Below are 26,286 nucleotides of genomic sequence, written 5' to 3' on the forward strand. Positions count from 1 at the left end.
TAGGGTTGAAATGTTTTTGCTAATTAATTTAATAGTATTTAATAGGGTTCGCTACTCTTAATACAATATTTTTTGGCAAGTAATACTTGTAGCAGAGTTTAAAGGCTATAACTGAAACTAGTTGAGCCATATCTTGTATTTTATAACATTTTTGGGAAGATTGGAAGCTGATTTTTGCAATGCTTTTGCAGAAAAAATGAATACCACATGATTTGCAATGTCTAAAAACAAATTGCAAGGATAATGCATTAAATTTCAAAGAATCTTGTTGGTCTTAGTTGAAGTGAATAGCATTTTAGCTTGCTTGAAGTTTAAAAAAAAAATAGCAATGCTCCTGCATAGGTTGTGATTTTTTTTCCCCATATACTGAGCAGCTGGTTTGTGCGTGATATCTTCAGCTTTTTAGAATTCCGCCTATGTCCAGCAGTCAGCTGTTTATTGCAGGCATTATTTTATCCTAGAACAGCCATGGCTGAGGGGAAAGGCTATGCTGTTAATTTGATAGTGCTTATTCGTGAATCAGCTGAACGCTGAAAATGATGTAGCAGCATTCTGGCATACTGTGATAGCAAGCTGATGAGACATTTGTAGTCTCATTGCCTTTGTGTATGTCACTGTTGTTGTGGCAATTGTTTTAATAGGTGTGTTCTTCATTTTCTTGTGCATCATTTTTTCCTTTGGCTGCTTAACTGCTTCTGCAGGAAGGAGAAAGGCGTGAACCAGGATCTAATTGTGAGGATTTGCTGCAGGTCAAAGACTAGAGAGGTAACCTGCTAAAGCAGTACTTAATTAGATATGGAAGGTAGGAAGCTGTCAGCCCTAAAAGCTATACTAATTGTTGGTAATTGTCAGCTGTCATAATTCACCTAAAAGGAATCTATACTGCGTGTACAGATGAACGGAGGTTTGTGGTGGTGGTGTTCTTTTAAGTCCATTTTACATTTTACTGCTGGATCAGTGGCTGTGGTGGTTTAGAGGCAACGACAGTCATAACAGCATGCCGGGCTCAACCACTGTCGGTAAACAGAGGTTGAAAAAGACAAGTGCAAAATCAAAGCTTCATGGTTTATTCACTATTGATGAAGAAGATGAGCTCTACAGAATAAAAAATTCCAGAACAGAAGAAGGTATGTATTAATTTGGACTGTAAACTATGACCGGAGGCTGATTTAATCTCTGAGATTGTCGATGCAAACTAATGCAAATTACATTTTGCAAATGTTAGTGCTCTGTTGTGCTCTACTGAACTGAGTATTATCTTTTTATTTATCTTCATTTTTTAATATAAAGGTGATTAAAATAAATCATAATTTATTGCATAGTATACGTAGTGATGCCTATTACCTTTCTATAAATAAAGTATCTTTTTTGGAGAAAGATGTTAATATGTTGAGCAAATATGAAAGTATACTTATTCAAAGATGATGGACCATTCAGTCTGGTAAAATCCTGTTATTCAGAATCTGATGATTAGCCTTTAACAATTGTTTATCTTCAGCAGCAGTGCCCTTCAGTGATAGCTCTGACAGTGTGATTGCTTTCTCTAATATAATTGGCTCTTTGGTCGACACAGGACTACAAATTACAACATACTGCTGTTTTTGTCTAGAAATGCAACTGCATTCGATGAGTGCTCTGGAATATTCTCGTTTCTTGTTTGACCTTTATTCTCTTCCCATGATTGTTTAAATTTGGAGCTTTATTTACAGGGTCACCTCATTTGTCAAAACTCTTTTGGTGTTCTACAATGTAATACTAATTGCATTGCAGAGAAAACCCATTCGAAAGTATTCTTTTTTAAATGGCAAAATGAGGAATTAATTGCTTACCTAAACCCTCATTCCTGCTTATTGCATAAGCATACCTATCATATACCCCATAGACTAAACTTGCAGTTCCTCTTTGAATGCTTTCTGTACCAAGTTAGAGGATTCAGACGCTCAGTGGAGTCATTGGTTTTGATTTATCTTGCCCATGTACTAGAAGTAATGACTTGACTTAAATGCGTTTTGTTCATTAAATTCAGTTGCCTCCTTTGAAGTTCCAACATTGTGTATCTTGAGCAAAGGTTTCTTCAATATATTGTACACAAATATACATAAGCTCTTAAGTTTGACATCTGCCTTTTATTGAAATTGCTATGCTAGGTTTATTAAAACAAAATCCAGTGTGAAAAGCCTGAAATACTAAATTTTTCTCTTGACTGCATGATTTGTTTTAAATTAATGTTATGGCAGTTGTATTTGATTTCGACTTAATGCTTTTGTTTGCCATTACATTCAGATTTGGTTGTACTTTTATCATTGGACTAATGTGTGAAAGGGTTTTGATTTCTTTACTATCAAAGATTATGGAAATATTTCTATTATGCCAAATTTCAGGTCTGGTCCTTTACAGTTATGAAGAATCTTCTGGAAAAGCACAACTCTGATCTATAGGAATAGGACTGAATTTAACCAAGAGTGATAAACAAATTTATTTATTTGCAGTATTGTAGTTGTAGTTTTATGTGAAGGAAAAGTGAGCAAAATATGCTTAATAGTTATAACCTTGACAATGGGAGAGCTTTTAAATTCACGCTAAATTCCGGTCATAATATTGCTGCTGACGCACTTCATTTTTTTCATTGTTTGACTTGCAAAACGGGATCATTATATTGATCATATGCTGCCTAAAGGTCAAAGTTTGAAATGCCTACGATTGTAGTCTAACACGAGGCGTATACTTCACATTTGTAACTTGTATTTGTGTAATCTCCAAGTACATGACGGAACATAAAGCATTGCTGTTAAATATTTGAAAGGTAAAAGTTTCAACAAAACCTGCGTGGCGTTGCATTTTCTGTGGCCATGAGATTGGCCACATATGATGGGCACAAATACCCGAAACTCACATCTTGACTTTTTAAGCTAAAACATGTCCATTTAATTTTTATTTCAATGGTTCTGGATATTTTTTGAAGCTTTTATTTTACTACACTTGGAAGCTAATGATTTAAAAGTCTTCAATGTTAACTAATATACTAATGGGAATTGATAAAGCTTCCATCTTGTAAATAGAAGCCATGTTAAACAATTTTTTTGTTTGCGGCCATTTGAAGATCAGAGATTTCATATGCTATATAACTTGTGGTATACAGCGTGGATCCAGTTTTCATTTCAATGCTGAAGCACGAAAAGAGACTTGATTTTTTGAAAGGTGTGCAATTGGTTCTACCCTGCTGCCAGTTCCAATTCAAGAATTTATTTCACTTTGAGTCATTACATCAGATCATCACAATCTGTTGCCAAAATGTGTCTGTCTTACTCCTTCCTGTTTCTTTTCCATTTTCTGTCAAATTTATTTTCTGGTTTCTGTTCCTTCACCTAGAATCTTTCTCCTTATTTACTTTGAAAACTTCTTTAATGTTGAACACTTTTTAAAAAAGAATTCTCTTTCTTTCCCTCTAAATTTTCAGACTGACTTTTGCAATATTTTAATGACTCCCCTTTGGATTGACATTCTCTCTAGAGTATGATAAAAATACAGCAAAAATATTAATTTATTTGACTATTCGGGAATACCAATCATATAGCATCTGGTTCATCGTGTGAATTTTTTTCCATGCTCCCTTGAAACTCGACTAGTTCACTGAAAAAATTATTATGCTATTGTATAACTTTTTGTAGGAAAGGAAGTTAAGTGTGTTGGGAAGTCAATAGCATTAACATCCAATACTCTGCAAAATCTTCCAAAGTCCTAAACTATCCACTGACATAAACTCCAATCCCACTGTCTCCCACAGCTACCATGACTACACCTCCTCTCACCCTGAAGAGTGGCATCCCATACTTTGTTTCTCAGCTTTCACGGAATATGAGCCCAAGGTGAAGCTTTCCACACTAGGACATCCAAGAAATCCTCTTTCCTATGTGCGGTTTCACCCTGTTGTTGTGGATGGAACTCTCACCTGTGGCTCCTCTGTTTCCCGCAATTCAACTCTCGCTCCCTCTTTCCCAGACAGAACAAGATTAGAGTTCCCTGGTCCTCACCTTTCATCCAATGAGCCTTGCGTCCAACACCTAAATTTTTGATATTTCTGTCACCTTCAATGCAGTCCCACCACCAGTCACATCTTCCCATCCCTGCCCCTTTCCATTTTCTGCCGAGACCTCCCTGTGTAAAGTGCTCATCTCTTCCCATCCAGGCACTTTCCTTGCAGCTGCAGCGGATGCAGCGCCTGTCCATACACCACCTCGCTTACCTCCATTCAAGGACGCCCAACAACCCTTCTAAGTGAGACAGAGATTCACGTGCACCTCTCAAACCACATCTACTGCATTTGGTGCTCTTTACATCGGCGAAATGCGCAGGTGTTCTGTCTGCCAAGGCTGCTGGAGCACAGGGTTACTAGCCATTTTAATTCCCCTTCCCATTTCCTTACCAGCCTTTCTGTTTTCGGCCACCTCTACTGCCAGAGTGAGACCACTTGCAAACTAGAACAGCACTTTGTATTCTGTGATGAGGCTATTCATGTATATCAAAAAATGAAAAGCTATTTAAAACTCTCTTTCAGTAAGGAACGCAATTTCAGGATTCTGTTTTGTCTTGACTGCAACCAATTATACATCCACGCAGCTTGTTCCTAGCTGTCAGTTTTATTAATATTTATTATGTACTATGTCATTTACATAAGCTTTAATTACAACATCAATTTTACAGAAAAGAAGTTAATTCAATTGGTCAAATAGAAATTTGCCTTCAATGGATCCATTTATTGATCTTTATTCATCCATGTGGACTTCTCATATTTTGCAGAAATTATAATTCTTGAAATTGATTACTACTTAAATTTTTATAGAAAAACTAAACTAAGTTTCAAAATTATATTTCTCATTGAATTCAAAAAAATGTAACAATAATTTGAGGAATTTTTGTCTTGGCAGAACGATGAAAAATACTAATGAATCAAGGAAATTAGCAAGTAACCCGATGGCACAATTTGCATTCTTGCTAAATGGAAATTTGTGTATCCATCTATATATATTACTAAAACTCATATTTTATATTCATAATTATTTATTTATATTTATTTGTCTTTATATTTTTATATATGTACTAAACTAAGTGGATCTGTTGGGACCATTCCTCGTAGAGGGGGGACAGGGAAGGGGAGAGGGTGACACTGACCTCGGCCCTGTGGAGCTTGCGCAGTTGGGGCCTGTTTATCTAATACTAACGGAAGATGGCTGCCGGATCCGCGCTTGCGCAAAATAAACGTGTCCGCGCCTGCGCAGTAGCGGCCCGTCTATCTAATACAGATGCTCCCCGACTTATGATGTTTCCACTTACGATACTTTGACCTACGATATTTTGACTTTGCGATGGTGCAATGGCAGCGGCAGCTCACTTCCGGCCACGAGAGGGAGGATGGAGTGGTTGAGTGGGTTGGGGGGGGGGGCTTGAGGGGGGATGGAGTGGGTAAGTGGGTGACAGGGAGGGAGGAGGGAGGTTGGGGGGGATTGAGTGGGGGGAGGCGGGAGGAATAAAGGGGGGTTGAGGGGGGATGGAGTGGGGGGGGGAAGGGAGGGTGCTAGACCAATGCGTGAGAGGTTTGGGGTTGAGGGAGGATGGAATGGATGAGGGAGGGGGGGTGAGGCGAGGGAGGATAAGGAGGGTTGAAGAGATTCGAGATAGCTTTATTTGTCATCCAAATTGGACGAAATTCAGTCACCCACAGTCCAACAATAAAAGCATTAAAATAGGCAGATTACACAATAAAGCATTAAAATAGGCAAATTACACAACCCCAAAAACACACAAAAAAAGAAACATCCATCAAAGAAACATCCATCACAGTGAGTCTCCTCACTGTGATGGAAGTCCACAATGTCTTTTCCCTTCCCCTGCCGTCTTCTCCCGCGGTCAGGTTGTTGTGGTTGCAGGACGCGCCGGACGGTCCGCAGCGGGCCGACCCAAGCCCCGCGATCCGGGGCGGGCGAACACGCTGTTGCTGCACGTCGGGGCGGTCGTGGCTCCCGACATTGAAGCCCCCGCCCAGCAGAGAAAAATCCCGCGGCCTATTTTAGGCCACGCCGGACGGTGAAATGTCCGCGACCCAAGCCCCGCGATCCGGGGCGGGCAACACGCTGCCGCTGCCGGAGCTCCCGATGTCGGCATCCACGTGGCTCGAGCCTAAGGCGAGTCGCAGCCGCTCCCGCAGCCTCCGAAGACGGCCGGCTCCGCTGATGGTGAGTCCGGTCCCCGGGCTCTGCGAACCAGAGCCCTGGAGGCTGCCAGCTCCAGGAGTTGGGCCGATGGTAGGCCGCAGCAGGAACGGAGACCCGACCCAGAAAACAAAGGTCGGGTCTCCGTTCGGAAGGGACACATATTTACAATTTTACAGTTCCCCCCCTCCCCCCCCACACCCACACATAGTACACAAACACAAAAACACGACATCACATCGACAATTAAGACACAAAAAAACAACAAAACACAAAGACAAATGGACCGCAGGTAAGCCGCAGCTGCTATGGCAGCGCCGCCATTTTGAGGAGGGATGGATGGGGGAGTGGGGGAGGAGAGGGTGCTGGACCAATGCAGCAGAGGTTTGGGCCCAACGGGTCCACTTGGTCTAGTAGTTCACTGAAAGTGACGTCACAGGTAGATAGGGTGATGAAGACATTTTGGCTCACTGGGTTTCATCATTCAGGGAGTTCAGTACTGTATAGAAGTTGGGAGGTTAAGTGCAGTTACAGAAGATATTGGTGAAGCAACACTTGGAATATTGTTCAATTTTGGTCACCGTGTTATAATAGAACATGCTAATAAGCTGAAGAGAGTGTATAAAATATTTGAGGATGTTGTCAGTTCTCGAGGAACCATAGGAAGAGGATGGGCATGCTAGGATTTTATTCCTTGGAGTATCGGAGACTGAGGGATGATCTTGCAGTGGTGTATGCATTCATGAGGATTTAGATAGGGTGAACGCTCAGGCTCCAATGAACCCTTTTCCGCCAGGGTTGAGGAATCAAGAACTAGAGGGATTGGATAGCCAAGTTTTGTATAAGGCCAAGTTTAAAGGCTAGTAAATGAAAAGTTGTCCAGCAGCATTTGATGGTCAATTTTAAGAGGCAATACCTATGAACATGACAGCGACTGACTAGTTGAAATTCTGCTCATCCAATACAGATATCAGAAAAATAGCATGAAAAATCAGAGACGATAGAGAATGAGATGATGAGGTTGAGCTAAGTGTTGTCAGCAAACATATGGAATGTTTTCCAGGCAGGTTTGTGTATGAGAAATTAAGTGATCACTGTGTTTTGGAAGTGAAGGCATTAAGTCATTCGTCGTAGTAGTTTCCAGTAGATGAGATGGATTGATACATAGTCATCATTTTTATTTACGAGTCCATAATCCATATACTAAAACTCTTGTTTGTTTGTGAACTACAGCCAAAACGGTACACGAAAGCGCGACAATTTTAGGCCCACTTTACTCACCATCTTCCATTTGGTGCTAATGGAAGAAATTTCATTGAAATCTGTGTTATATTTTTAACGTTATTCACATTTTAAAGTTTAAATCTATCTCCTAGGGAGGGAGGGGTGTGGAGGGAATGAGGAGGAGGAGGAGGGATAAGGGGGGTTGAGGGGATGGAGTGAGGGGGGGAGAGGGTGCTGCACCAATGCAGGAGAGGTTTGGACCCAGCGGGTCCACTTGGTCTAGTAGTAACTTAAATGTGCCAAATAAATTTGACTGCTAACAAAAGATTTAAATTAGAACAGCTTGTATTTAGAAATGGACACAAATTTAATTTAATTTGAAATGTTGTAATTTTACCAATCAAATTCCTATGAAATGTGCGATAAAATAGTGTCGAGTTTTGATTTACAAGTGGTTACCTAATATATATCAGAAATTAAGTATCTAGAGCTTTCTAACATCCAAAATGATATGAGACTCAAGGTTGCACGTAAGCTGCTTTCATGGTTGTCAATGCTTCAAGCAAAAATAACCAGTCCAAACTTAAGTTTTAACTACCAACTTGAAACTTTGTTTTTGTATTATGTTTACTCGATTATATAAATTAATCTATCTATTATAATATTACTACAACTCTCTGTTTGTTTGATTATTTGTTTAGGAAATTCCTTCACTCCTGAGATGCTGCCTGACCCGCTGAGTTACTCCAGCATTTTGTGTCTACCTTTGATTATTTGTTTGTTTGATCGTGTCCGTGATGGTGCCTTATTTTTGTGCCCCCCTCACATGATAGCACGACAATTGTAGGACCACCTTGCTCTCCTTTGTCCTGGGGACACCTTAATCCAAGTTTCGTGCAAATTGGTCTTATATTTTTAGTTAGAGTGATTTTAAAGTTTAAAAGTTACCGTATTAAACTGACGCTGGCCGTGTTCAACGTATGACGTTACAATGGGACTCTGCCCGAGTGGCGGCCAATGGGGGGGGGGGAGGGGCTATGGGCTGCCGAGCTACCGCTAACTAACCCACTCCATCCTCCCTCAACCCCCCTTATCCCTCACCCCCCCCTGTGAGGGGAGGGGGGGTTGAGGAGGGGGGATCGAGTGCGTGAGTGTGGGGGGGGGTGAGGGGATGGGGGGGGGGGGTGAGGGGACGAGGGGGGTTGAAGAGGGATCGAGTGGGTGAGTGGCAGAGGAGGGGGGATTGAGTGGGGGGATGGAGGGGGAGTGGGGGAGGAGAGGGTGTTGGACCAGTGCAGGACAGGTTTGGGGCCAATGAAGGGGGCCACTCCTCGCCCGGCAACAGGCTTCATCTGTTGGGGGGAGGGTTGCCCCAGGAGAGGCCCGCAGGGGAGATTTGGACCCAACCTCAGTCTAGTAGCATTTAAATTTGCATCCTATTTTGAACACTGGAAAGATGAATTATGTCATTGGCAATTGCAAAAAAAAATGTGCGAGTGTAAGGATGAAAATTCATTGCTGGTGAATTTTTATAAATTAATGCAAGATTTGGAATAGTGTATCCAAAAAGTGACTAAAATGTATGCCTAGATGAAAATGTTAGTACTTTGAGATGGTTGAGTAATAGACATTTTTATTAAGCAGGCTGTTGATCTGAAATCTTTCAGCGACTAGATGCTGAGAGCTATCCTCTTTCATCTTGAATCATTCACCTTCTTTTCCCATTGGTCATTCATTCCCCTGGTGCTGCCAAATCTCACCGCCCCATTAATGTCATATGCAACGTCCAGCTGTCATGAATGTACATACAGCTATGTATGGAAGGAAGCGATATTTTCAACAATATAATGATTTACACTGCATAAGTACGTTGGTAGTAAAATGTTTGGGGAAATCATGAAATGTCAGACTCATGTTTTTATATAGAGCAAGACTTATTTTCATGGAGAGGCACGGGAAGAGAAAGGGCAATTCTGGGATTCAAAGGACTTCTGACAAACAAAATGCTGTGGGGCGAATTTTGCAATGTGCAGTCTGTTGAATTGTTTGTGGATTATTACGCCTCCTCAGCCCCCACTTCCCCACGGTGAAGTCTATCCAAGAATTTAATATGGAGTGACAGCGCAGGAGATGTAGTTTTATATTCTATAAATTATAACTGTCTCAAAAAGGAAGTGAAATTGAATCAATTTTTGTAGTCATTGATTGCACAATAATGATATAACCGAGCAATTTCTATCAATGACCAGATCAATTGACCAATTGAATTGCTCACATTTTGACATATTTCCCAATTGCTGTTTCCTTCCTTTCAATCAATTGCAATTAAAATTTCGAAAATACCTTCACCGAGAGATTTCAGGAATTTGTATTTTGGGTTCATGACTATCACTAGAATCATACAGCACAGAAACAAGCACTTTGGCCCAAAAAGTCCATGCTGACCACAATGCTCCATCTAAGCTAGTTTCAGTTGCCTGCATTTGGCCCATATCTCTCAGAACTTTCCTATCCACGTCCTTGTTTTTTAACTTATTATTATACCTGCATCAATGACTTCCTCTGGGACTTTGTTCGTAATATCTAACTCCCTCTGTGAGGAAATAGTTGTCCCTCGGGTTCTTATCAAATCTCTTCCCCCTCACCTCGACCTGTGCCTGATTCTTAATTCCCCAACCCTGGGAAATGACTGTGCATTCACCCTTTTTATTCCCCTCATGATATTAAACACCTCTATAAGATCACCCCTCACCCTCCTTCACTCCAAGGGTGTAAGGTCCTAGCCTACACAACCTCTCCCTTTAACTCAGGCCCTTGAGTCTTGGCAACATCTTCATTAAAAAAATTCTGCGTCCTTTCCAGCCTAATGGGAGTAGATCTTGCCTTAGAGGGAGTACAGAGAAGGTTCACCAGATTGATCCCTGGGATGGCGGGACTTACATATGAGGAAAGACTGGATAGACTGGGCTTGTACTCGCTGGAATTTAGAAGACTGAGGGGGGATCTTATAGAAACATATAAAATTCTTAAGGGGTTGGAGAGGCTAGATGCGGGAAGATTGTTCCCGATGTTGGGGGAGTCCAGAACCAGGGGTCACAGCTTAAGGATAAGGGGGAAGTCTTTTAGGACCGAGATGAGAAAACATTTCTTCACACAGAGAGTGGTGAGTCTGTGGAATTCTCTGCCACAGAAGGTAGTTGAGGCCAGTTCATTGGCTATATTTAAGAGGGAGTTAGATGGACCCCTTTTTGCTAAAGGGATCAGGGGGTATGGAGAGAAGGCAGGTGCAGGCTACTGAGCTGGATGATCAGCCATGATCATATTGAATGGCGGTGCAGGCTCGAAGGGCCGAATGGCCTACTCCTGCACCTATTTTCTATGTTTCTATGGCATCTTTCCTATAGCAGGGTGACTAAAACTGAACAAATAATGATAATGTATTCCTTTATTTGTCCCACACTGAGGAAATTTACAGTGTTACAGCAGCAAAGTGGATAGCAAGAGATCATTCATTATAAATAAATCAAAGATACATAAATTGTCATCAGTTTCCTGTGTGTTCTTAGCTGTTATTGTTGACTCGTCTGCTGGGAGCAGTGCTGGTTGTGCAGTCTCACAGCAGCGGTAAGGAAGGACCTCCTATATCTCTCCTTCACGCACTTGGGGTGAAGAAGTCTGTCACTGAAGGAGCTACTCAGTGCAGTGACAGTGTCCTGCATGGGGTGGGAGTCGTTGTCCAGCAGCACTGTTAGCTTTGCCATCATCCTCCTCTCTCCCACCACCTGCACTAAGTCAAGGGGGCAACTCAGGACAGAGCTGGCCTTCCTGACCAACTTGTCGAGTCTCTTCCGCCACTGAGATGCTGCTGCTCCAGCAGACCACTCCATAGAAAATGACCGATGCAACCACCATGTTGTAGAAGGTCCTTAGGAGTGCCCCCTGCACTCCAAAGGACCTGTCCCCTTAGCAGTTAAAGTCTGCTCTGGCCCTTTCTGTATAGCGCATCGGTGTTTCAGTCCAGTCCAGTTTATGTACTTATAAGAATCCACCCTCTCGATGTCCATTCCTTGGATGTTCACCGGTGTCGGGGGGACCTGGCTGCGCCTGCGGAAATCTACCACCATCTCCCTGGTTTTCCCCGCATTGATCCGGAGACAGTTCCGCTGGCACCAGTCCACAAACTCCTTGATCAGTTCTCTGTACACCCTGTCCTCGTCGCCCGTGATGAGGCCGACAATGGCAGAGTCGTCAGAGAACTTCTGTAGATAGGAGTCTGCAGAGTTGTGCCTGAAGTCTGCAATGTAGAGGGTGAACAAGAATAGAGCTAGCACTGTTCCCTGCGGAACCCCAGTGCTGCAGACCACCCTGTCCGAGGCCAGGTCCTTTGTCCTCACATACTGTGGTAGGTTGGTGAGATAGTCAAGAATCCAGGATGTGAGGTGGTGATCCACTCCTGTGCACTCCAGTTTGCCCCCCAGAAGCCCCGGTTGGATGGTGTTGAATGCACTGGCGAAATCAAAGAACATGATTCTCACAGTGCTATCCGGCTTCTCCAGGTGTTGTAGGTAGATGATGGCGTCCTCCACCCCGATGCGAGTCTGGTAGTCGAACTGCAGCGGATCCATTGATGGTTCCACCAGGGGGCGGAAATGGGCGAGGACCAGACGCTCCAGTGTCTTCATCAGTTGTGATGTCAGTGCCACCGGCCTGTAGCTGTTGAATTCCTTTGGGTGCGGCGTCTTTGGTACCGGTACCACACAGGATGTTTTCCACAGCTGTGGAACTCTCCCCAGTTTCAGGCTCAGATTGAAGACATGCTCCACTATTCCGCACAGCGGGTCTGCACAGGACTTGAGGAGCCTCGAGCTGATGCCGTCTGGACCAGCCGCCTTCCTCGCATTGATCTTCCTGAGCTCATTTCTCACCTGGTCTGTGGAGAAAGACAGATTGGAGCACAGGGGCTGGGTGCTCAAGGGTGTGAGAGGAGGAGGAGGGGGTGTGGTGGGGAATGATGTGGGGGGAGGAGGTGGGGGTGATGGGGTTGGGTCAGGTCAGGAGAAGCAGAAGTAGTGGGTGGTGACTGTGACCCAAGTGCTGTGGGAGGGGAGGTGGGGCAATGTACTGGACGTGCAGACAAGGGGGGCTGCAGCAGGGGTGGCTGGACCGGGGGAGGGGTAGGTGACTGATCGAACCTGTAGAAGAAAAGAACACAATACTTCAAGCAATCCCTAAGTGATGAGGGCAATGTGCCAAAAGCCACCTTCATCATCTGATCTACCTGTGATGCTTCTTTTGGTGAACTATGTACTTCTTAATCCTTATGGAAGTACAACACCTCCAAAGGCCCCATTGTTCACTATGAAGGCCCTGCCCTAGTTTGGCGTCCCAAAAATGTAACAGCTTGCACATAATTCTATCATTAAATAATTGAAGACTGCCTTATCCAGCATGGTTAAAATGCTAAATTTCCTGCTCCTTGAAGTAGTTAATGCTAGCAGAAAAGTTGAATGTCTACATGAAAGAGAAAGGAATCAAAAATATGCTGATTGGATTAAATTAATTTAAAAAAACTATTTATGCAATTCAGTTATTTCTGGCATTGTTGTGTAGGAAGGAACTGCAGATGCTGGATTAAACCGAAGATAGACACAAAAAGCTGGAGTAACTCAATGGGTTAGACAGCATCTCTGGAGAAAAGGAATAGGTGACATTTTGGTTCGAGACCCTTCTTCAGACTGCTGAAGGGTCTTGACCCGAAACGTCACCTATTCCTTTTCTCCAGAAATGCTGGCATTGTTGTCCATCCCTAATTGTTACTGATGCCAACTTTGTACTTGAGGAATACATGAATTTTTGATGCAATGAACACAGTAGGAAAGGCTGCTTAAATGGATCTTTGAAAGCAAATCAATTGGCATCTATATGTGAAATATCTCTGGCTTTTAAAATGGAATTCCTCTTCTTGCGCGTTTGAGGCAGCAGAAATTATTTAACGCCCTCCAGGCGCTGTAGCCAGTGCAATGTGCTGTTGTCGAGGGCCATGAGGTCTACCCCTCCACCAGGGGGCGGAGGACAGTGCAGTCAAAAATGGCGTGCTGGAATTGAAGAAACTGGCAAGGTTTTAATTGTTTGCCGGTCCTTCAAGGCTGCGGGATTGTTGATAGAAAATTGAAGGATTGATACATTTGCACATTGCTAGATAACACAGTGACACAGTGGCCGAGTTACTGCCTTACAGTGCCAGCACCCGTAGTCTGGATTGGGTTTGGTCCTGACTAGGGGTGCTGTTTATATGGAGTTTGTACGTTCTCCCTGTGACCATGTGGGTTTACTCCGGGTGCTCCGATTTCCTCCCACACTCCAAAGACGTAGGTTAATTGGCTTAAAACAAATTGTAAATTGCCCCTAATGTGTAGAATCGTGTTAGTGATGGGTCGAGACGCTTAGTCAGCTGACTGCTGATCGCCAGTCAGCACAGACTCGGTGGGCCAAAGGGCCTGTTTCAGTGCTGTATCGCAAAAGTAAAGTCTAAAGTATAAATTCTGTAATTGGAAGCCAGTTTTACATGGTGGGCAAATGATTGAAAATGATTGTGAAAACTTTTATTTAGAAAGATGTAAATTAATCATGAGCAGCCAGTGTAAATTTGTTCGGGGAAGTTCATATTGGACTGATGTAATTAAAATTATTTCAGATGTAATGAGGAAGAAAGCAGCGCATTCGGCTTTTTCAGCATGGATGTGTGGTTTTTAAACAAGGTTCACACCTGCAAGATGGTCTATATTAGAAAATATAAAATCGCATGGAATCCCAAGGAATGTAGCAATTCAAAGCTGACAAACTCAAAAGCAAGGGTAATGGTTAATGCATGTTTTTTTGTGGCGAAGGCCGTTACAGTGTGTTCCCACAGGGCTCTGTACTCGGTCCTTGGCTTTTTGCAACATGAATAATTTAGATTTGAATGTAGGGGATATGATAAGTGTTTGCAGATGATTCAAAAGTGGCCCTGTTATTGACAGTGAGAAGGAAAACTTTAAAATACAAGAAGATGTGGTCAGTGGATAGAAAACTGGCAAATGGGATTCAATCCAGAGAAGAGCAACAAGGCTATGAGTACTACTTGTCCATGTCCACTTACGCTTAAAGCTAGGAGGATGCTGCCAAAAGCCATAGGGGATGCTTTCCTTTTTTTAGGTAAATCATAAAATTTATGAGCAGAGGGATTATGCTCGAACTGCACACGTCATTAATAGACACAAAATACTGGAGAACAGGTAGCATCTCTGGATAGAAAGTATGGGTGACGTTTTGGGTCGAGACGCTTCTTCAGACTTTCTCCATTCTGAAGAAGGGTCTCGACCTGAAACGCCACCCATTCTTTCTATCCAGAGATGCTGCCTGTCCCACTGAGGTACTCTAGCATTTTGTGTCTATCTTCGGTGTAAACCAGCATCTACAGTTCTTTCCTGTACACACATCGTTAGTTCGACCACAGCTAGAAGACTGCATGCAGTTTCAGGTCACCACATAACACGAAAGATGTGATAATGCTGGAGAAAGCACAGAGAAAATTTGAGGATGTCTGGACTGAACACTGGATTGGCTAAAGGCACCACAGATACCAAAGGTCCAAATCTGGAGCAACAAACAATCTGCTGGAGTAACTCGACAAGGTGTACAGCATCTGTGCGAGGGAAAGGATTGTTGGACGTTTCGGGTTTTTGATAAGCTTTTGCTTTGCAACAGGGTGGGAAAGTTTATCTAGACCACTCAATTTTGAATGCATCAGTTAGAGTAAAGCAGAGGAGTAAAAAAATGAGGGACGTGAATTTGAAGAAATTGGTAGAATTTAAGAGGAGGCGAGAAAAGATCTTTATCCTTTGTGAAACATTAGTTTGAATGAGTGGGAGAGGCAGTGTTCTTCTGGGGTTATGGGTTTAGTGATGGAAGGTGGGATTTTAAAATAATTCTATGAATATTGATTCAGCCACATTTTAATTATTATTTGGAAAGATGTGGTTCTTAGATTTACAGAAATGGTGTGGGATCATCAGAACATGAATAGTATGTGGAAAATGTAGGTGTTGTCCTGGAGGGCAGGGTATAAAAGGATATTGTGAGGGAATTTGATAGAGGTATTTGCAATTATGAATGGAATAGTCCTAGTAGGTGGAATGAAATTGTTCCCAGAAGGGAGAAGGATCACGAACAAAGCATAGAAGGTAGATGTAAATGACCAAAAGTGAAAAAAGAAAAGACTTGTACAATCAGTAGTTAGGATGTGGAATTTGCTGCCAGTTGTAGTGTGGGGGCTGATGCATCTGTGTCATTCATAAGAGAGCTAAATGAGTATGACAATGGAAACAGCTTGCAAGGCTGTGGAGGAGAAGACACAATGTTAGTGTTGCTGTTGCATACGGCTAGCATGCACACAGCAGGCTGAATGGCCTTGTTACTATCCATGTATTGGTTTCTTTATTCCTACAGCAGAAATGTGCATTACATAACTGCACCTTGTACTTGAACCATTAAAACAAAAATAAAAGTTGGATACTTGAAAGGAATTGTCAATTTTTGTCTTTGTACTTTTCAGCATTGTGCTTCTAAAATGGTTAACTAGTCTGCACGAACATGCGGGGAAGGTTTAGTGAATGTCCAGGATATACCTAACTGTTGTCTTTGCGAGCACACAGTCATGTGAACTGCATTTCTAGCTAAACCAGTAATCTATTTGCATGCAGTTAAAATATGCAACAGTACATCGCCTGACAAGTTATTTCGGTCTTCATAGGCGTGGAACTAAGCAGAAAACACTGGGCTTCAGTAAACATTGTGACACGTCAGCAGATCCCTGTGCAACAAATTATTTTAATAAATGCTGGAATCTGATGCAGATATTTTACAATAAAATGAATTTAATTGTTCAAAAAAATCACTGGCTTATTGTTCATTGGTATAAGAGAAAAGCAGGATAAATGCTCAAAATAGGAGTAAATCCTTTCTAAATATTTTATATAAACAAATCTGTCGGATATGTTCAGGTTTAATTTCGATATTTGGGAGGAGACCGTCGATTTATTTGTTCACAGGAAGTGGTTGCCGTGGTGTTGGAACCATTTATTGTCCATCATTAATTTCACCTGAACTGAGGAGAAATTCAAGAATGTATCAAAATGGTGAGTTTGAATTCTGAATCCCGACTGGCTAAGGAAGACAGATTTTCTTCCTTGTTGGAAATTGATGAATCAAATGGATCATCTAGTAGTTGTATGGCTATTATTACTGAGATAACCCTGTTTAATTCCCTAGCTGCCAGGTTGGAATCTGAACTTGTCATTGAATATGTAGCCCAAAATTCTTAGCTGTTGGTCCTGTGCTTAACTACAACAGTGACAGGTTTAATCATTGCATTTTCACTTTGAAATGCCTTGACTTTATGTTATCATTTTAATTACCTGTCTGACACTGTTTTGCAGCCAATTTTTTTTCTTTTCAAAATGTGTTTGTATCTTGTGACTGCTCTGCCCTGTCTATATCTACCAGCTTTTTAGATGTTGGATTCCTCTGCTCTGATTCTGACCTTTTAAGCCAACCTTCATTTTAAACACTCCATGCAGTCGTGGCCCTAGCTACCTTGCCTTGGTGCTCCTGTTGTAATTTAATTGCAAGTTGTTCCTCTGTGGCTTTTTGGCAATTAGCTTTTTGTTCCCCTATGCAATTTGACCCGAGTGCTGCTAGTTAGTCATACAGCACTGAAACGTACTAAGATGCCCCATCTGCGTTAGTCTGTGTTTGGTTTATATCCCTCTAAACCTAAAGTTGCAAGAAGAATGTAGGAGGGCTGGTTAGGATTGAAGAATATCTGAGGGCAAGGTCATGGTGATAAACTGCTGCTGAATCCATCTGGTTGAAAGGCCGATGACGGAAGGGTATTCTGTTTGTAGTTCTACTTTTTTATTTGTTGCGAACTTGGAGAAATAGACACAGCCCTTCGAGTAAGCTGATCGGTCATTTTTGTCTGCTTTGCCATTCATTCAGAATATGGCTGATCTTTGACCTCACCTCCACTTTCCTCCATTAACCATATCCCTCGATTCTTGAATATGCTAATGGAGAATTCCAAAGATGCATTCATCTCTGGCTGAAAAAAATTCTTCTCATTGCAGTTCTGAATAAATGACCCATTTGAGACACCATCCACTGGTTCCAGAGAAGTAAATAAAAATCTGTTGAGAGTTCAAGAATCACTGTCTGAAAGGTTGATAGAGGAGAAAAACCATTATCAAATTAAAACAAAACTTGGATTTGTACCAAGTTGACCTGAAGAATTTACAGATTTTGTACTGGAAGTGGGGAATAAATACTTTCTGAACTCCTGAAAATAATTGGATAAATTAACTTGCAAATGTTATGTTTTTATTTACGTCAGCCCAACCCAAAGTGAAAATAATGCACTGAAAAAAGGGATGGCATATTTGAAAATCTTTTCCCTTCCAAGATCAGAGAAGCTTATTTCAGAAATCAGAGTAGAGAAGATAAAAGGTCCTGTATGTAGAGCAAGTCAAAATAGGATTTAGGATGGAAGATATCTGAAACCAGAGGATAAAAGATGGATTGGCCTGAGCAAATAATTGCAGTGCATCCTGTATGTGATACCTAACGGAGAGAATGAATGGGTGGTGTATGCAGGGCCAATCGAGCTGGCCCTTTATCCTGGACAGTTGATGTTCTTGTGTGTTTTGGAGCCACACTCTTCCAAGTAGAGATAATTTCATCATGGTCTTGACTTGTACTTCGTAGGTGGTGATAAGGCCTTGGTGTTTCAAGAGAGATGATTCACTTTCTGCGGGATATCCAGCCTCTGACCTGCTACGTCTAGGACAGAATTGCAGATGTTGGTTTACACTGAAGAGGGGCACAAAATGTTGGACTAACTCAGCAGGTCAGGTATCATCTCTGGAGAAAAGGAATAGTCTGAAGGAGGGTTTCAACCCAAAGCGTAACCTCTTCCTTTTCTCCAGAGATGCTGCCTGATCTGCTGAGTTACTTCACCATTATGTGGGTATCTGCTATTTACGTGGCTGGCCCGGTTTGAGTTTCTGGTGAACGATGACCCTCAGGATGTTGGTGGTAGGGAAACGCCATGATAGTAAAGCCATTAAATATTAAGCTTGGTGATGGCCTCTCTCTTGTTGGAGATGGGTATTGCAAAGCATTTTGTGATATGAATGTTACTTGCCTCTAAACAGCCGACATTTGAACAATGTCTGGGTTTTGTCCGGGGTAGGCCTTGGAACATAAAACGGTACAGCATTAGAATAGTACAGTGTAGGGATAAGCCTTTGGCCCATTACTTAATTAGCTGAAGACTTAAATGAAATTGAATATAATAATAATAATAAACATTTATTTTTTATAGCGCTTTTCCAAATGCTCAAAGACGCTTTACAAAAACAGTCAAGACATAAAAACAAACAGACAAACTATCCTGACGGAGAAGCGGCGAACAAATAGCGCCAGCGTCCTCTCACGTCAGGGTCCGGCAGTAGACAATAAAGAACACAAGACACACAATTACAATTTTTAACACAAACAGCCATCACAGTGATTGCTCCAGGCACACCCTCACTGTGATGGAAGGCAAAGAAAAGTCTTATCTCCCCCTCATTCTTCTCCCGTGGTGCCACGAGGCGATCGAGGCTCCCGAATTTTGAAGCCCCCACCGGGCGATGGAATATGAAGCAAACATTCTGCACCCCCACCCTCCTTTTACCTCAATTTGACCTGATTGAAGCGAGTTAATAGAAGAACTAGATGATGGTTGGATGATGGGATACTGCTTTGAGGAACTCTTACAATGACATTCTGGGGCTGGGATGATTGACCTCCATCAATCACAATTATCTTCTCATGAATCCATCGACAACGTTTTCTTCATTTTTGCCTATTAGATCAGTTTTTCCATGTGATGTTATACTTGGTCAAATGTTGCCTCGATGTTAAGAACAGCCTCTTTTGCATCACCTCTAGAATTCAGAATTTTGGTGTGGAGTTGAGTGGACCTCATGAAACCTCAACTGGGCATTAATGAATAGGCTAGACAGTAAGTGCTGGAATTTCTGCTATAGTGAGAATAAGTGATGTGCACATATGTAGGCATTTTATACTGGTCCGGTGTTGCATGTGTGACTTACCTTTCCTGCTCTACGATATCAAAGTAGAACATGGATAGGATTTTTGAAAAGCTATATGTTTGCAGTGGTGGGATGTTTTTTTAAATGTTGATATAATGCCTGTATTGGTGCCTGATTCCAGTTCTATCTGACCTAGCAGCTTTGGGCGTGTGCTGATTTCATCTTCCCAATGATTGGACAAGATTAAACCAGAAATCTTCAATGTCTAAAAATATTAAGGTTAACCTGTGCGAAAGTTTGCACTTCATATCCTGGGTGCAAATAGAATTATTAATGTGTGGGGGCATTGGGCTATGAACCTGTGGCCATTTTCATATGTAAAATCTTTTATATCATGGTCCTCTGGTAAGTATCGAACATTCCCTAGGGAAGATTGTGTACCACATTCAAGTGGTTGCTAGGAAGCAAATGTCCGCCTAACAATCACTTGCTATATATCCTTCATCCCTTAATTTATTGCATTACACAGACTGTCCTGCCTTTCTGGCAAATGCTGATTTATTGGGCTGAACTTCTCTCAACAAGCAATGTTAACATCTTTTTGCTCTTGTTTAATTTTGTTTCTTTGTTTCACACTCTAGCTTTGGAGGCACAAGTGAAAGGGGAGGACAAAAAAAGCAGTCACCTGACTTCTACTTCTGGGCAAAGTGTGAACTCTGGACCTAAACAAGGTGTGTGACCTTTCTTTGCAAAAACACTGATTTTAAATCTTAAATGTCAAGTTGATTTACAAGTGTTATTTTTCAGATTTCATAAGCTACTTTCTATCAAAGATGGAAATTAAAAATAGATATTAAAAATTGTTTTTGTATCTCTAACCAGACAGCATTGATAACAAATAATAAAGATGTACATCACTCTAGCTGCTCCATTAAGTTGTTTTTAATCTATTTTCTTTGTCTTGCCCTCCCTCCTGTCTACTCTGTATCTAAAAACACACATTTAATCCTCTTCCCTAGTTCTGATCTTCTTCTACTTCTTGCGTTTGAGGCAGCAGAAATTATGTAATTTAGCCAGTGCAATGTGTTGTTGTCGAGGGCCATGAGGTCTACCCCTCCACCCCTTCCCTAGTTCTGATGAAGGATTTCCAATCATAGTTCATAAATTCATGTTACTAGACCAAGTGGACCCGTTCGGTCCATTCCTCGGAAAGGGGGGGGCAGGGAAGGGGAGAGGATGTGACTGAGAGGGAGCCCTGGACCCAAAGTCTCTCCTGTATTGATGTAGCACCCTCAATTCCCCCACCCCCCCGCACTCAATCCCCTCGTACATCCCCATTGACCCACTCCATCCCCCCTAGCCCACCCCAACGCCCCTCCCCTGCCCCCACCCCCAGTCCCCCAGCCCTGCCTCCACTCCCATTCCCCCCCTCTTCCCCCTCCCCTGACCCCTGACCCCCCACTCTCTCCTGCCCCCCCACTGTCCCCCTTCCCCCCACCCCATTCTCTCTTTCCACCCCCACTCTCCCCGATACCCTCCCCCCACCCGCACTCTCCTCCCCCCCAACTCCCCTCCATCCACTTGGCTGCCACGCCCACTCCCCTCCATGGAGCCGTTGGCGGCGAAAGGCACTTACCACTGCCCGTGTGTTCAATGCTGACTGCCGACGTGCGAGTCTCCCCTGGGGCCGGGCGAGGTGAGAGGGGAGAGGGAGCGAGGGAACGACTGAGGCAAGGCAAGTGGCGGCGCTGGCGGCGGCCATCTTGTTTTGGCGAGTGAGGAGTAAATTAAGTCGAACGTGGCCGATTGTGACGTCATACGCTGAGGACTTTCAGGAAATGGGTTAGAAAGTGAATTTTTAAACTTTAAAATGTCTGTAGCTTTAAAAATGTACCTTCAATGTGAATGAGAGGTGTTAGAGTTTATGCCCAGGATCATGGTTAGTAAGGTGGTGGAAAAATTGGTGTCTACTCCGCCATTCAATCATGGCTGATCTATCTTTCCCTCTCAATCACATTCTCCTGCCTTTTCCCCGTAACCCTGATATCCACAGTAATCAAGAATCTGTCAATCTCCGCCTTCAAACAAATTCAGTTGATGCTAATTCGGTTTTTCTTTCTGTGGGTCCTGTCTGGCCTTCTACATGTTTTTAGCATTTCCTGTTTTTGTTAATATTAAGTTGTTTTGTAAATTAGTTTGTTACTTTATGGGAGATGTGGATTTTGTTAGCTAAGTTGATGCTTATCGTCCGTACCTGATTGATTTTTTTTTTTCACTTGAATGCTCTAGCTAGCAATTTTACCGCTATGTACTTGGACCAGAGTGGCTGAAAACCAGCAGATTTCTTACTGTAAAGGGCATCAGTGAACCAGATAGCTAATGAAAATTGCTGAATTTGGAAAAACAATTGAGCATTTTTTTAAACTGTATGGACAATAGGGTTGGCAAATGCTTGAAATATATGTAATGTAACAGCAGAGCTGATTGGTTACTTCTAAAGAGGGTCACAATTTTATCGCGGGAAAGAAGTAGACTTGGATAATTTAAGAGATCCAATTTTATTGCGGCCCAGTGCTGAACACCCATATAACTGAGGAATTAACAATGTAAGAGATTATGCAGCATCAAGAGGATATGGATAAAACAATGTTGCTGTTAGATTGAATAGAATTAAAGGTAACATTTATGGATTAATACTAGAAATGAGGCTTATCATGGAAACCTTTATGATGGATGCTGAATAGACCCGGCATGGAGGAACTGCTGTGAGGAACAATGGGGACCCAGCGTGGGGGGACTGCCGTGAGGAATGGTGGGAGAACAAGGGGATAAGTCTGTATTCGTTTGTTTATTAATTTGTTCCGGTGAAGGCGCTGTGCACACGGCAGCCAGCCAACAGTCGCTTGTCGTTTTCTTTTTGTTTTCACTTTTAATTTCAGGTTTTTGTGTATCTTGTGTGTTGTGACTATCGGCAGACCAATTTCCCTCTGGGGATGAATAAAGTTTATCGTATTCGTATTGAGGAATGACATTTGAATTTATAAAGTTAAGAGTTAATCATGACAAATATATTTTCAAGGTTTCAAGATCAGTTTATTGTCACATGTACCAATTAAGGTGCAGTGAAATTTCACTTGTCATCAAGACGAAGGGAAGGCTTTAAGGAAGAGAATGAATACAAATAGTTGCACAAATAATCATTAGGACCGACATAACCAGCTGTAAACGGAATCTGTAAATTATTTCCAAACGGCAGTTGTTGGAAAAAGACAAATGAACAGACAAGAATGCTGATTTTGTCAGGCTGTTTGGTCTATTTTGTCAACTAAAATTGATTGCAAGATACAGCATGGGAAACAAGCCCGTCAGCCCACTGAGTCCACGCCGACCATCGATCACCCGTTCACGCTAGTTCTATGTTATCCCACTTTCTCATCCACTCCTTATACACTAGGAGCAATTTAGAGGCATATTATCCTACAAGCTCGCACATCTTTGGGATGTGGGAGGAAACCATAGCAAGCGGAGGAAACCAACGCGGTCACAGGGAGAACGTGCAAACTCTGCAAGGCTAGCATCGGGGGTCAGGATTAAACCCTGTGAGGCAGCAGCTCTTACTAGCAGCGCCACTGTGCCGCTCCCAATGTATAAGAGGTTCTAATTAGAGGAGTGATTATTATCCTGAATTTTGTTGATTGGCACCTGTTGCCTGCCTCTACCCATTTTATCCCAAGCTTATCTTATATCATATATCATATATATACAGCCGGAAACGGGCCTTTTCGGCCCACCAAGTCCGTGCCGCCCAGCGATCCCCGTCCATTAACACTATCCTACACCCACTAGGGACAATTTTTACATTTACCCAGCCAATTAATCTTCTCAGTATTAGGAACGCAAATCTCACTAGTAGTCACGGACCTGAGTAATGCCAGAACCTTAACCCTGTTGAGTTGACTTCAGAACAAACATCACCCAAAAAATTCAACTGGTTGCTATTGACACTGTGAATCGTCATAGAAACATAGAAAATAGGTGCAGGAGTAGGACATCCGGCCCTTCGAGCCAGCACCACCATTCAATAGGATCATGGCTGATCATCCAAAGTCAGTACCCCGTTCTGGCTTTTTTCCCATATCCCTTGATTCCCTTAGCCCTAAGAACTATATCTAACTCTCTTGAAAATGTCCATTGAATTGGCCTCCACTGCCTTCTGTGGCAGAGAATTCCACAGATTCACAACTCTGGGTGAAAAAGTTTTTCCTCATCTCAGTCCTAAATGGCCTAACCCTTATTCTTAAACTGTGACCCCTGGTTCTGGACTCCCCCAACATCGGGATCATTTTTCCTGCGTCTACCCTGTCCAGTATTTGAGAGGTTTCTATAATATCCCCTCTCATCCTTCTAAATTCCAGCGAATACAAGCCCAGTCGACCCAGTCACTCCCATTTTGCCAGCTATTAAAGTGGTCAACTTGCCAGTATTTCTCGATGCCCCACTTAGCAATTGAACTATTCAAACTTTTTTTTAAAATCTTTAAAAAGTGAGGAATGCACAAAACACAAACAATTACAAAATGTAACTAGCCTCATTCATTGCCCTCTGTGCAGTCTTACAATTTATATTCACGTGAATCAGCTTGCAGATCCTGGCACAGGATCCAAGAACGAATAGCCCATGCAAGTGCTCAAATCTGGGCAGTTTCCTGCTTTGGCATTGGTCTCTGAGGCTGGCTGAGTATAGCTGGGAAGCAATATGGACCTGCTGGCAAAACTCAGTAAGATCCAAGGTGTTGTGACTTGCCATAGTTTAAATTTATTTTAAAAAACTTAAACAAAGAGGGTAAGCTTACCAAAGTAATTCTTCTGGAATTTAAAAATCTTGCTTGTTTTATAGATCATCCCGTTCTTCGTGTTGATGACAAGCAAAGGCTTGCCAAGGAACGCAGGGAGGAAAGACAAAAGCAGCTAGGTAAGAACATACACAAAGTTCTTCCAAACAAAGATTTTTTTTTTCCCCAGAAGAGAATTATTGGTATGTAAATAGTATTTGTAAAAATGTTTACTTAAACCTGGTTAGCAATACTGAGCCAGATTTTCCTCTAAAGCCAGACAAACAGGACTTACAGTTCTTTAATCCTGACCTTGGCCAGTTAATTTCCATGAGTTTTATTACACAGTAAGTTTTTGTGCAGATTTTGTGATATAAACACTGTGGTGCCCTCTACGGAACATATTTGGTATGTATGAATAGGGCAAGCAGCTGTGTTTACTAACCAAATCATATTGAAATTAGAAAGAAAAATTGTCATAATGAATTCGGTGTCAAATCCAATACAGAGGAAAGGAGAGATTGAATTGAAAAAAATCTTGGGGGGGGGGGGGACAGAAATTAAGAGCTGAAAGAATAAGACCACACATGAAATAAGTTACTTTTCAATGCCAGCGAAGTTGGTCGTTTAGTTATTAAGATTTCACGGAATCTTTCAGCACCTCGATATCACAGCTCACTTTGTTAAAGGCACAAAGGGGAAATTTATCAGACACTGAATTTATCAGTCCCGGAATGGCGGGACTGTCATATGTTGAAAGACTGGAGCGACTAGGCTTGTATACACTGGAATTTAGAAGGATGAGAGGGGATCTTATCGAAACGTATAAGATTATTAAGGGGTTGGACACGTTAGAGGCAGGAAACATGTTCCCAATGTTGGGGGAGTCCAGAACCAGGGGCCACAGTTTAAGAATAAAGGGTAGGCCATTTAGATCGGAGATGAGGAAAAACTTTTTCAGTTAGAGAGTTGTGAATCTGTGGAATTCTCTGCGAGATAGAGCTCTTAAGGATAGCGGAGTCAGGGGGTACGGGGAGAAGGCAGGAACGGGGTACTGATTGAGAATGATCAGCCATGATCACATTGAATGGCGGTGCTGGCTCGAAGGGCCGAATGGCCTCCTCCTGCACCTATTGTCTATTGAATTGCTATTAGTCGCTATTGGAATGTTAAGAAAGGTGGCAGTTCATTTACACCGCAGGCTCCCTCAAATAGCAATGTGGTACCCATTTTAAGGTTTGAAAGAAATGATGGCCTGGGTCCCTGGAATAATTGCTGCTTTTCTTTGCAATGGAACTTTTGGGTCTTTGCATCGTGAGAGACGACAGCAATCCCAAGTCGTTTAAAAAATATTTTTCCATTCATAGTTCCAATGTAAATTTCAATAATTCTCAGGGGAATAACATTGTGTTAGATTAATTAGCCTCCGTGGACTGGCTGTGAAATATCTTCCAACATAAAATTGCCAGGAAGAATACCAGCTAAAAAAATATGGGTAGTCTCCAATGTACTGCTCATTGGGCTCCATGGTGAGTACACGGCAGCCAGAGGCGCAGGTAGTAGGGTGGCCATTGTCAGCTTTGGAAACATGAACTTCAATGGGCATATTTAGTTAAGTCCCGGCATTTGGTTCCTTCGATAGCAGCTCCAATATTGTGGCACATCCTTAATCCTCCATTCAAATGTCAGCTTAAATTTTGTTCTGAAGCCTGTAGAGTACAACCTTCTGGTCCCTGGGCAAGAATACTACAAAATGAATCACATTTCTACTTAAAATCAATTAGCATTCTGAAAAATATTTGCTATACGAGAGACAATATAAAATATAAGTAAATAAACCATATATTTTCGGGAAGCAAATCGTTTGAAGATTGAAGGCTATCTCAGGTGG

The 26,286-nt window shown here is 42.3% G+C and overlaps 1 protein-coding gene across 6 annotated transcripts in view; it reads left to right on the forward strand.

Moving 5' to 3' along the window:
- The window catches only part of LOC144593733 (ensconsin-like), a 95,808-nt gene that overhangs the window by 17,981 nt on the left and 51,541 nt on the right, over window positions 1-26,286 (forward strand). For 2 of the 6 annotated variants that reach the window (XM_078399730.1, XM_078399729.1), the window contains exons 1-3: window positions 498-1,127; window positions 20,206-20,295; window positions 24,461-24,535. In XM_078399730.1, coding sequence (XP_078255856.1) covers window positions 998-1,127; window positions 20,206-20,295; window positions 24,461-24,535 — 295 coding nt within the window. In that variant the 5' untranslated portion in view covers window positions 498-997. Of the gene's footprint in view, window positions 1-497; window positions 1,128-20,205; window positions 20,296-24,460; window positions 24,536-26,286 lie in introns of those variants that run through there. The other 4 variants (XM_078399734.1, XM_078399731.1, XM_078399735.1 and 1 more) reach the window with 4 other exon arrangements.

This window comes from Rhinoraja longicauda, chromosome 5, assembly GCF_053455715.1.
Source record: "Rhinoraja longicauda isolate Sanriku21f chromosome 5, sRhiLon1.1, whole genome shotgun sequence".
Taxonomy (NCBI): Eukaryota; Metazoa; Chordata; class Chondrichthyes; order Rajiformes; family Arhynchobatidae; genus Rhinoraja; species Rhinoraja longicauda.